This window comes from Nymphalis io, chromosome 8 (assembly GCF_905147045.1).
Source record: "Nymphalis io chromosome 8, ilAglIoxx1.1, whole genome shotgun sequence".
Taxonomy (NCBI): domain Eukaryota; kingdom Metazoa; phylum Arthropoda; class Insecta; order Lepidoptera; family Nymphalidae; genus Nymphalis; species Nymphalis io.
Genome location: NC_065895.1, coordinates 11,796,475 through 11,809,657, shown reverse-complemented (window position 1 = coordinate 11,809,657; position 13,183 = coordinate 11,796,475). Strand labels below are relative to the sequence as shown.

The following is a 13,183-nucleotide window of genomic DNA, read 5'->3' as shown; positions in this document are numbered from 1 at the left end:
ACACATACCGAAATATAAAAATTCACGTCCATCCTTGTCCTGATTATAATAAAAACAAGTTTCGTTTCGTTTCGTGTGAGTTCAACGTTCTTAAGACATCCTTATATACAGTTACCAACCGAATTTTACATTCGACAAAACTGGTGTATGATCTTAGTGTTTGTGAAATCTTATCGGTCAACTCGCGTATAGGGAAGCATTGTTCATGAGATAGTACAGAGCGCTCTTAGAGACGTGACACTTAAAATTTTTATGGCTTCTGTCACTTAAAAAAAGTCAATGACCCTTTTATGGAATAAAAAGTATCTAACAGTTAAGCCTATTGAAATAAGATTCGTTGGAAAAAAATACCTAATCCCTCGACAGCTTCGTACACGTCTTCATAATCCGTTTGAGGTTCCAAATTAGTATGACTTTTCAATATTTTCCCGTAAACATCGTCATTCACCGAATAATGTGCTTTTGACATTTTACAATCTAATTTGACAATCTAATCAGTCACTTTAAAACTGGTCACTGAGAATTCGTAAGGGTCTTCGTGAATTTAAAAAATTAGTCACACGAACGGGGCGTTAAGGGATTCTAAATTTAAATAATATCCTTTGCCCTCAAACGTAAAGGCGCGCGCGACTCTCTTATAGACTTATGCAGTACTGATTCACCTCGAGCGCAGACCGCAAAAATTACGCACGGCCTAACACATTGTTTTTTTTTCACAGATATTGAGGTTTCCACTATATATATTGACTAAAGCGCAAATTTCCCGTTCTTATAAATCACTTACCTATGTCTAATTATTTATTTAATTGTATGTATATCCAATATTAGCAATAGTTTATTCCAGTTAATGAAACCCATATCATAATTTTCATATTAATATTCCTAAAATACCAACCAATTTAAAAATTAATACCTCTTTTTTTTAATTTTTAATGAAAATATTAATTTATTATATTTTGTCGTGAAAGCGCTTTAAGCGCTGGAAGGTGGAAGCTCATCAATGGTCGTGCTGACGCCGCTTTTATAATGACGACGCGTCATAGCATGACGCTTGCTTTGCGGAATTTGTCTCGCTTGTCTGTTATGGGCTTTGAGTCAAGGAATTAGTATGTTTATTGAGTACTGGTTAGATATAGGACAAAGACATGAACTTTTATTTGAACACCCAAAAGGCATATCTTTGGAATGTGTAAGAGAACAGGTCGATTTTTACTCTTAGCAGCTAATACAAAATTATCTTATACATACCTATGGACACGAATATCATTTTAAATTTATGTTATTTCTTCATGTTTATAACAAAGTACGTAAATATGTACTACATACATAAATATGTAATATATTATGATATCATAACGTTAATGATTCTGATCGCTTAAGCATTTCATTATAAATTTATAAATTAAGTATGTAAGTACATAATATGTTAACATACAATATCAATGTAATAGTTTGAACGAAGGCTCGAGTTTACGGTCGCTTTTTTTGTCGAGAAGAATAAAATTGGCGTTTTGATAATTTTTTATATAGTTACCTAAAATTTCAAAATATCAAACATGTCAGTATATTAAGATACTATGAGAAATGGATTGATACAACCTTGATTCGTTGATGAATGATTAAATCTTTATTGAAATAAAAATATAAATTACAAATTTTAAGCAGAATTATTTAAACAATATGCCATTCAACAAAGGCATAGATTATAAGTAATGATACAAAATATTACTTAACAAAAAATTTAGTTACATATTTCATACATATAACGACTAACAAAAGCTATATTAAGCAACTGATTTGACCTATTAAAAAGCTAAGATAAAATACATCACTAAATTTGCCTAATTTAAGATAGAATCCTATCAAAAAACAAACAATTAAGTAATATAAATATGAACATCTTAAAATTAACTGATACACTTATAATTTAGGTCGAATTGCTAAGGCTGGCAACTATTTCTGTATGTTAACATAGAAAAGTCAACAACTCTGTTTACTTAGGTATACTTAATGTTAAAAAATATACGTGAGTGTCGTAACGCAAATGTATGTCATTAAAACAAATATATAACCCGTAATAATGATACACTCGAGCGCCTGCTATTTTCTAAGAGCAATACATTATTATGTGTAATAGTAATCATATTTCTGACGGCACTTTATCTAGATTATCCTTTTTAAGAAAACTGTATTATATTTAAGCTTAGTAATTTTCTTACGTAATTCAAATGATTATGCGTTTTTGTATTTATCTCTAGTATGATAAAATGGCATTAAAACAAATTCACTTTAAATTTTATTGTTCATATAATGTAAATAATAAAATAAAATAATAAAGGCTTTTGCTCAAGATTTTATAAAGAATAACAATCACATTGATATTTTAACTAACGTCTAATCTATTAAAATATATGGATATTTAATAATAGTCTTAGTTTGCTTATATCATTAAAATAAAGGTAAAAAATAATTGTAAGGTAAATGATAAATGTAGATTCAAAGCGCTTCGTACGTAGGCGGGGAAGTTCCACTGTGTACCTATGGCGCTTTGGTCGTGTTTGCCTTCCCGTTCGATAGTAAAAGGGGGCGGGAGGAATCAGTTCGTGTAATTCCTGAGCACATTCTCCGAAATGTATCCGATAGAAGACTGAAAGTGATGCAATCACACGTCGATGCTCGAGACTTTGGAGCCTAGACTCGACCAGTGTGTCGTTTCCTATCAGCCTTCTGGCACGCCTCTCAATCAAATCTAGAGCCTGAAGGTGCTTATTAATAACCTAATATTAATATAGTTAAAGTATAAATTTAAAGTTTTTTTAACAAATTTCAACAATCGGTTTGACGAAAATAATTAAACGAAGTAAATTCAATAAAGTCATAATATAAAAAGTCGTAGAAAATTACCTTCGAAGGAAGACGATGAAAGTGTTTAATATTAAGTTTATTGACAATGCAATGCTATAAGAACGATCAATTCGCTATACGATAGCAAACCGCAAGGTTATCTGCAAGTTGACACTTCCCTGATATCGGCCATCGTGCTTTATTTAATTTAGAAATTGACCAATTGTACGATTCTCTTTTACTTTAACTTTAAATTAAATTTTTGGTAAGTTGTAGAGTAAGTATCCTTTTATAATAAAAAAAAGAAGACAGAGCTTTGTTTTTCTTTTTCCGAATGTCAGCTGATTACTTATGACAGAGAAATAACAGAAACAGAAATTCACGTTCGACTTCATCCGCTATACAAATTGTATTGGTAATTATAAAGAACTTTCAAGCATTATAATTTGAAACGATCGACTCGATATAATTTAATACAATACATAAAAAAAAGAAGGGAGCTTAAGTATCATGTATCATTTATTATGATTGTTTTTGAATCGATATTTATTTAAAATTAATTTTTATAAATAGCTCGGGTTGGATATTATTAGTTTTATTTTTTTTTTCAGTATAGTATGAAAAGAATCTTGGGTAAAAGTATACTAGTAACTATATGGTATTATGTGGTAGTACATCATCATGCTGGTTGTCATATGTATGTATCTGGTAATTTTATCTTACCCAAAGGGATAAATAAAGAAAGTAAAATGACTAATTTTACAATTTATTTGCTAAATAAAGTGGATTGAGATAAACGGGTAAAATATTTATGATCTATTACATGCGATTGCGCATTTTGTTTACGGCATCGACTCCCAAACGCTCCAGTAACACGTTACCAATATAGAACAAGGTCGTACGATAAAAGCAACTTGACTCATTTCAGGTCACTCACTAATCCGTTATAATATGCACTTACCTAGATATGAACTGAAATCACTGAAATATTTCCTCCAATCCGTTGGATCCAGTTCAGAATTTTCCACTGATCCACGTTCTACACTGTATTTCCTCTCTAGCACGGGGGAGAACGAGACAGATTTAGGGGATGCGGAGCGCGTGCGCACGGATGCCATCCCTCACGTGTGGGGTATAAAAGGCGCAGCAGATCAAATTCACAGGCAGTCGTGGTACGACTACGACTAAGAGTAGACTAGTTAATTTGGTGTGTGAGACGAAGGGTTATCTGAGGCGCGGGCGATACCGGATGATAGCGCGGTCACACTACAGAGCTGGCGAAAACGTTACGCGACGTTCTATTCCGGTCATCAGGTTGATGCCACTGACGTTATATTTCATAATATCGTCAACGTCTTCATTAACCTACTTACCTGAAAATTAAATAGGCGACTTCATAAATCCCGACAACTGTAGGTTTCGACAGGTTTAAAAGATATTCCAGCAGTGTAATTTAACCGATAAAAAAAACCAAAACAAGATGAAAATAAATAATATAAGTATATGTAAAATAATAAGGAATCCGAGATCGCAGGGTAAGTCGGAGAGAAATATTTGTAATTGACAATAGAGCTGCTAATTACATAAATTCTCTAGGCGGAATGTGGTAGGCGGGCGACGCCCTACAAACCAAGCGAACGTAACGTTAACGTGAATAAAATTAAAAATATATTATCCGGTATAAAAATAGTCTAAAGATAATAAATAATTTTAAAGTTAAGAGTGAACCATTCGCGTCAATTATTACACGTGTCGCAAACAGACTGCATTGATTCAGATTTTAATTACATAACAACAGCGCAGGTAGTTAAGCGCAGTGATAATCAGCAAATAGTCAAAACATATTCTCTATCTTTCGATATTTCGATTCACATACATATAAGTGGTGTCTCAGGTTGTTTTGGATTCCTTATATTCTAAATACAGTAACAGCCTGTTAATGTCCCATTGCTGGGCTAAGGCTTCCTCTGCCTTTTGAGAAGAAGGTTTGGAGCCTATTCCACCATGCTGCTACAAAGCGGGTTGGTAAACAAGTGGCATAATTTCAATGAAATTAGACACATGCAGGTTTCCTCACGATGTTTTCATTCACCGTCAAGCACGAGATGAATTATAAACATAAATTAAGCACATGAACATTCAGTGGTGCTTGCCCGGGTTTGAACCCACGATCATCGGTTAATATTCACGCTTTCTAAACACTGGGCCATCTCGGCTTATATTCTAAATACTGGGCCATAGGAGTTAGACTAGACTAAGTTTATCTTCAAACTTAGAGATATAATAATTTGTTTTCCATTTTAATTATAAAATAAACGACATTTTAATTATGAAATAATTGCCAGAATTCACGAATTTACAAAAATAGAAGAATAAATCCTCAATTAAAAAAAACCGTTCCTATAATTAGTGACACAACGTTGCGTGTCAAGCTTTGATTATCCCAGGGAAAATTTTGCTCGTGAGAACGACTCGAAATAAAAATAAGCAACAGCATCGCGTTTAAGACAAAACGTTTCAAGACGTCTTCGGTCGAAACGCATACTATATATATATATGTAACATTATGTAATGCTCCTAGTAAGGGATTTCATTGTTTTTAAAAAACCTTAATGATAGAGGATATCGTCGAGAAATGTCCAGTTACTATAGTCATAAAACGATTCGCTCTGCGGGATGGTAGTTTTTTAAGAGGCGTAATTAAAAAGGATGTATATAAACGTTTAGTAAGTTGCGAAATCGCATGTATGTGACGGAACTGTAAGACGAATTTGTCAATTCGCCACCGTAATTAAAAACAATCAACATGTAATGACAATTCGTTAATATAAGAACGTAGCATAAAATTAACTAAAAATCTTTTGTTATATATAACATTTATGTATAGTCTTTCTCAATATGTCAGCAGCATTTGATTTTACAAGCAGATGACATACTGGTCTATATGGCTTTCCAGCATACTCGTATTTATAAAATATGTGTTTACAATAAAAATATTTACTAACATGCGGACTAAGCAAACGTCTTACATATTAAGCTATCTGAAGAAATGCTAATTTAATTTATCTAATCAAGAATCTACAAATATAAAATTATAATGTTAAATAAACCAGTAATTTATTTAAAATATATTTATTAATATTAATATATAAAATATATTATTTTCATAAAAATTGATATCTAATGTAAAAAAATGTAATTATTATTATAGTATATTATTATTATTATATAAATTTGAAAATATACTAGTTATACCATTGTCGTTACAAAATTTCCCACATTACTCTTCAACTAAGTGTTTAACTTGTGATAGAGTGGGTACAAGTTACAACAGCCCAAGGGGCCCAGGATGAACCTGCGACTTTCACTTTGTTAGATGGCAATTATACCGATGAGCAATAGAGGCTCAGGTTATTTTGATGTTACATTTTTTCCTCTGTATCAATTCCATTGATATCAAAACCGACATGTGGGAGATTCTGAGTGGGCGTGTGGTCCAAGGCTGCTGTATGTTAAATAAAAGCAATAAATCGTAAAAGCCTTTGAAGATCATATCGTAAAGATATTAAAGTGTCATAAATGTTTTTTATTCTAAATGTGAAATTTAATTTTTTTTCGGGCATTTTTGTATATTTGTATTTAAATGCCATTCTTTGTTTACATACATTTAAAGTAATAGTAAGCTTTAAGTTTTGATACATTAAAATAGGAGCTTAAAGCTTTGCTTTAGATGAACTAATTCTTTGTCTTTTATTTCATTAAAACTAAAAAAATATCACCGTCAAAACTAAATATTGTCAGAAAAAAAATGCCCTAAATTTTGCTTGTACTTCTTTCAAATGGTAATCTGAGATACGATACCGACCAAATAACCGATTCGAAGTATTTATTGTTTTATAGTATCAAATTCAATGGACTACTGCTTTAGTATAAAAACACTTGAAAATTTTAGGGCAACATTTGCTTTACCAAATTTACTATGAATACATTCATTGTATATAGTAACTGCTGTGGTTTTTGGTTAGTTCGTCTAACGAATAACAACACTCAAGGGTGTTTGGCGTAGCATATATACAAAATTTGCTGTAGGTATAAGTGCAATTCCACTAGCTAGGTAGCCAAAACATTACATTAATTGTAGAACATATTACATACTATAATACTGAAGCCACATATTTTGCTACTTCATTTTGCTATATTTATGGGTGTGCTACATTTGTGATACATTATATCTTCAGCATTATATGTCACCGTTATGATTTTTGAAACGTGTATAAAAGCGTCCTTAATAAATAATGCATGAACCTGTCAGTAGAGATCCACGTCAAAATTTTACACCGTATCGAGAAGGTTATGGCAGAGGATAAACAAACATATTATACTGGTGGTAGGGCTTTGTGCAAGCTCGTCTGGGTAGGTACCACCCACTCATCAGATATTCTACCGCAAAACAGCAATACTTGATATTGTTGTGTTCCGGTTTGAAGGGTGAGTGAGCCAGCCAAATCTTAGTTCCCAAGGTTGGTGGCGCATTGGCTATAACCGATGGTTGACATTTCTTACAATGCCAATGTCTAAGGACGTTTGGTGACCACTTACCATCAGGTGGCCCATATGCTCGTCCACCTTCCTATTCTATAAAAAAAAAAACAATATAAACGTAGTCTATTATCTGGTATTGATGAGAATTCAAACAGACAAGACAAACAGATGCTTTTGAATGCATTTAACTATTACAAACAAAAATATTTTTATAGCAACGTTGACAGAAGATAGAATTAATAATAATTTAGCTATTTAGTTAATTATTTTATCTGGTAATATATAAAACTTGTAAGATAATTGTTACTTTGTATAATGCTATGCCCTCATTATTTATAGACCATAAACAATAAAGTCTCGAGGGCGCCTAAATGCTACGGTTTCATGATTTGACTGTTATGATTGACTGTTGACATTTATAATACATACAATCCAACGCAGTTCGAAACGAGAATCGCAAATGTCAGCCGAACAATTACTTCAATATTTAATAATATTTAACACAATTAAAATGACAAAAGTAAACGCCCATGAATAATGTATCAGTGTATTGTTTCACTTGTAATTACTCTTGAAAGGAAATTTGGCGTTACAGTCACCATCCAGTATTACACGCGTGCCGTAACACTAATTACCTAATTCGTCTCACACATCCATATCATTAAGTGTTACCAATCGATTCACAAGAGTGTCTCACTCACAATATCCGCAAAAGTTCAATTTTTTTAACTTATGAACGTTAACAGTTAAACGATATTGGAAAGACTCACGAGTTAACGGATTGATGTCGAAGCTACGACTGACGAGGTTCGGACGCTGTACATAGCCGTAACATGCTGTGGGACGGCATCAAACGATCTTCGATTCATTGTGGTACGGAATTACGCGTTAAATGGGGACGTGTGGGCGACGAACATATCTGTCCGTAACTAGTGTCCAGGCTGGAAGGTCGCAGCCTGGTCCGTAGCGGATCTCGAGCTAATTTTCTCGGAAGCCACCGCGAAAGGAAATGCGGGACGCGATCGGCATTTCAAGGAATTCTCCTGTTCGCTTCCTATCTCAGTGAGACAGAATTCATAGTACCCGGAGCGGTATTATATTATTCTATGGACGAGACAAATAAAAAACACTAAACGCTTTTAAAATCGAAACAAACAAAGCATTTTAATGACGATGACGAAGAACAAACCGTAACGAATCATGGTCATTGCCGCTCCCATGCCCAACAAACCGTAAAGGAACCTCGGATATAGCTTAGAGGTGACATATATTAACTGGCACATTTTGAACATTTTAAGAGATATTATCATTCCAGAAAATTCACGCTTTACGCAGTTGCCTATAATTTGTAGACGAATATAATTCAATGATTGAGACTACAGTATTATATAATATTGATTTGAGAAGTGATCGGTTATGACTTTTATAAAACTACGTTTATCAAAACAGTGGGTGATGACCATGTTTGGAAGCTTGACTTTGAGGCACCTATAAAATAGAACCTCATCATTATATCTTTAAAACGTGATAAAATAAATTTTAGTCAAATTAATGAAAAATACCTTAACGTAATACAAGTTGGTAACATACACCGATAATATACGATTGGGAAATTGTTAAAAATTAAAAAGTATAAATAAAATGAAACCTTAGAAGACTTTAGTTTCAATGTGAAAAAAGAAAGTGAATAGTGTCATTAAAAATATTTATTTATAAACTAATAATATTAACTAATAAATAAGGATTATGCGGTTTATTAAATATCTTAATTAAAAAAAAATGCACTTAAAACCAAAATGGTATACCTATTTTCCACCCGTGAAAACCCGGTAGTTCGCCCGCGTGCTAGGTATAAAAAAGTAAAATATACAATAACAATTTTTATCAAAATCGGTTCAGTGGTTCGTGAAAGTGCAACAAACAGGCACAGTTACTTTCGAATTTATAATATTAGTATATAGACAATAAGCTTGTATTATTTAGGCCATTGCTTATCATATATAATTTATTGTTTTTAAGGTATAAAATTAAACACCTGAGCTGAAATTGCAACTAAATTTCGTAAAGAAAAGCTTTTATATTGACTAATAATTACACTTTTTGGCTATTGATATCATACCGTAGTGAATTATCATGATTTAAGATCATTTACATTTTTATTTATGTTTTGCGTCTACGTTCTTTTAATATTTATATTTTTTTTTTTTTATAGAATAGGAAGGCAGACGAGCATATGGGCCACCTGATGGTAAGTGGTCACCAAACGCCCTTAGATATTGGCATTGTAAGAAATGTCAACCATCGCTTACATAGCCAATGCGCCACCAACCTAACTAACTAAGAACTAAGATTTTATGTCCCTTGTGCCTGTAATTACACTGGCTCACTCATCCTTCAAACCGGAACACAACAATAACAAGTACTGCTGTTTTGCTGTAGAATATCTGATGAGTGGGTGGTACCTACCCAGACGAGCTTGCACAAAGCTCTACCATCAGTACGTAATTTGATGCACCTGATAGTGTGCGATCACCACCGCCCATGGACATTGGAGCTGTGAGAAATATTAATCGGCCCTTATATCGCTAATGCGCCACGAACTTTGTACGCATTTGGGAATTAAGACGCTATGTCCTTGGGTCTGTAGTTACATTGACTCACTCATCCTTCAAAGCGGAACACAATAATACTTAGGATTGCGGTAGGATATCTGATGAGTGGTTGGTACCTACCTAGACGGGCTTGCAGAAAGCACTACCTCAAAGTTGCTGCATTGTAGAAGTGCGTTGACGCATCTATTTTTATAAATGTTTTTATATTATACAACTAACATTTTTGTACACTAACATTTTTAAAAATAGACGCGGTAGTTATCCGTTGTTATTTTTTGTGTGAATTGAATTTCAAGGTTGTTATCATAAGAGAAAGAATACACAGACCGTTTTAACCTTTTAGCATTAATTACAAGCTGTTCGTAATAGAAGTATTTGTATCACGATCTAAAAAAAGTATAATACTTGCGGAAACTATTTATATTGAATTGATGAACCACAGAAAGAATTAAAAATTCTAAAGGAATCTAAGTTCTTCACGGTATTTACGTCGCAGGATGAGTTCTGAAACATGTCACAAACGGTACTGTTGGCACCTTAAACATCTATTAGACCACGTATTCTGATTACTGAACGTAAGCTACTGAGCAGTTGCGTACATGCGATAGAATAACAAGAGCATATAATAATAATTACATTATGTCGGCTTATATTTCCTACACTGCCAGTGTCTTTGGGCGACGGTGACTAGTTTTTTTTTTTTTTTATATGTCCGGGATGGCAAATGACTCTACTCCACCTGATGGTAAGTGGTAGTAGAGTCCAAACGCGATGACGGCCAGTACAGTCGGGAAAAATGTTCTGTAGTTACCATCAGATAGCTCATTTACCAATACATATCCAAATTCGACATGAACATTCGCTAACTCGTAAAACAAAACACTTGAAAGGAATTTAAAAAATCTAAGATATATATTTCTTGATATAAGCATAAATATAAACATCGGTGTAAAAGCTAAAAAGAGGAGTTTTTTTGTCTTATAACGCCATATATTTTCTTGTAATTTCCTTTATAGAGTTGCATTGGAATGTATGCCGCGCCTGTTTACTAACAAGAGAGCTAACAGCATCTTGTAAGTAATGGTGCTAGATAAATAGATTACTATATTAAGTAGGTATATATACTATAAATATCGCATTCGTTTTTATAATTAGAGTCTTTTAAACAATGTTTATTAAGTCGGCAATAGTAATTCTATTTCACCAATTTCGTCATTTTTATTAATCGGACCCATTTGGGCTTTATTAAATTTTAATTGTACAATTTTTGCAAAAAAAAACAAACATTAAACAGTAATTATTATGTAGAGATAATTAAAAAAACTATTTAAATAAAAATTCTGGTTGTTTATAAATTATAACTCACCGGCCATTTTGAAAAAAATAAATAAAACAAATAGCACACGATCACCAAACTTTAAAATTCGAACACTATTTTCTGTTCAAGGATTAAAGCAGCACTGAATGAATAGTCCAGAATATTCGCACTGGAATGCGTTCTCCCGCCATATGTTTTGTATTTCAATGTCGGGATTACAGGAATCGATTGGAAATTCTGAATGTGAGTTTAGTTTTTACCGCACTATTGGAATTCTGCAAACCTTTGGAGAACTCGTGGAGTTAATAAACTTATTGAAATAATAATTAAATTACTAAGAATTACAAATATATGTATCGGTTTTTTTATATAAACCAGTGCTTAGTGCCTGCAATCTGCATTAACGCACTCTGTGGTGAATTGTTAATGCTAGTCTTTTCGAGGGTTGCGGTGACCAGGGTTTAATGAACTCGTGACGTCACACGGGGATAAAATGCGCTAGGTCAGTGATAAAGATCGATAACATCGACACTTATGAGACTTAACACACGAAATATAAAAACATCAATACATTTACTTTCTTTAATTTATTTTTAAGGAAATATTTCATAAGGAACTTTTTCTAGTAAAATTTAACAAAAAAATATGTATTTACTATAAGCGCCATCGTGCGTTATTATGTTGAACTTCAAGGAGCAATACTTCTTTTAAAGGAATCAAGCTCACGTATGAACCAAAATGTTTACATCATGAACCAATAGATGGCGCTTTTTCATAACTTCCTAACTACAATTAAAAAAAATAACTATAAAATAACAACTGATAGAGGCTTTTATGGCTAGGCTGTCTAAGCTGCGGCTTAGATGCTTTATATTAGTATAAAAAGGTTTGAAAAGATGCTTGTGTTTCTTGAAATATTCGTTCCACAGTTAAAATCGCAATTAATGTATTTTTTAAGTATTATAATATTTATAATTTTGTACTACTTCATAATACTAGCTTTCTTTATTGACGTGGTATGGTTTTTTTGATTTTGTGAAAATGTCTCTTTCGTATCCAACGATTATATACAATTTTACTAGAGTTCTGCAAAAGCTACTAATCTGATTGGAGCTTTCATATTATTTTAATTTTCAGAACGGATACAAATGAGTGGTATGTTTATATATATATTGCATATTTTTTATATGTAGGTTGTTAAAAATGTCGTAAGTAAAAAAATTGCCGGTCGGATTGTAAAAAAAGGATAGCAACTTAGTTTTTCCCGTCCGAAATACGGGCAGTTAAAAAAATCTACAATATATGCTCTGTGAACTATTGATATTCATCCATTCGTAATTTTCATATTTAATTTGATTTAAGTATCAGAAAACAGGGTGTTCATGGATAGAAGTTAAAAACAATTATATTAAAGTACTTCCCACAATATCGATAAACAAAATTGTGTACAGTGAGTAAAAACAAACAGTTTGTCAGACTAGGACAGTGCCAGTACGATCGTGTTGAAAATATGATAAAATGGACTTTTTACAAAGCTACAAAAATATATTATAAGAACAGTGACAGAAATAAAGGGCGATGGATGAGAGTATTTGGCGTGAGAGCGGGTTTTAATGAGGCCGCTCACCGGTCTCAGTGGAGGAAATAAATCTGTATTTTAAGAAGAAAAGTCATCAGTCGGCGTTTCCTGGCCAGTTCGGGCTTGGTGCTGAACGACTGGATTTTAGTAAGAATTTTCTTGTTTGTTTATCGCTTTTAATACAATGTTATTTTAGAATGAAACTTTATAAAATGAATAAAAAATTATTGATCGACTTGGATGGAGAACGTAAATTATTGATAGAATCATAAAAACTTTGCAACTATT

At 32.7% G+C, this 13,183-nt stretch overlaps 1 protein-coding gene across 4 annotated transcripts in view; it reads right to left on the bottom strand.

Annotated features, from left to right (window-relative positions):
* The window catches only part of LOC126769993 (paxillin), a 66,179-nt gene that overhangs the window by 28,255 nt on the left and 24,741 nt on the right, over positions 1-13,183 (bottom strand). Inside the window, exon 1 of one of the 4 annotated variants that reach the window (XM_050489084.1) lies at positions 3,806-4,012. The exons of 2 other annotated variants lie outside the window; for them this stretch is intronic. In XM_050489084.1, the coding sequence (XP_050345041.1) occupies positions 3,806-3,962 (157 nt within the window). In that variant the 5' untranslated portion in view covers positions 3,963-4,012. Of the gene's footprint in view, positions 1-351; positions 549-3,805; positions 4,013-13,183 lie in introns of those variants that run through there. One more of the 4 variants, XM_050489085.1, reaches the window with a different exon arrangement.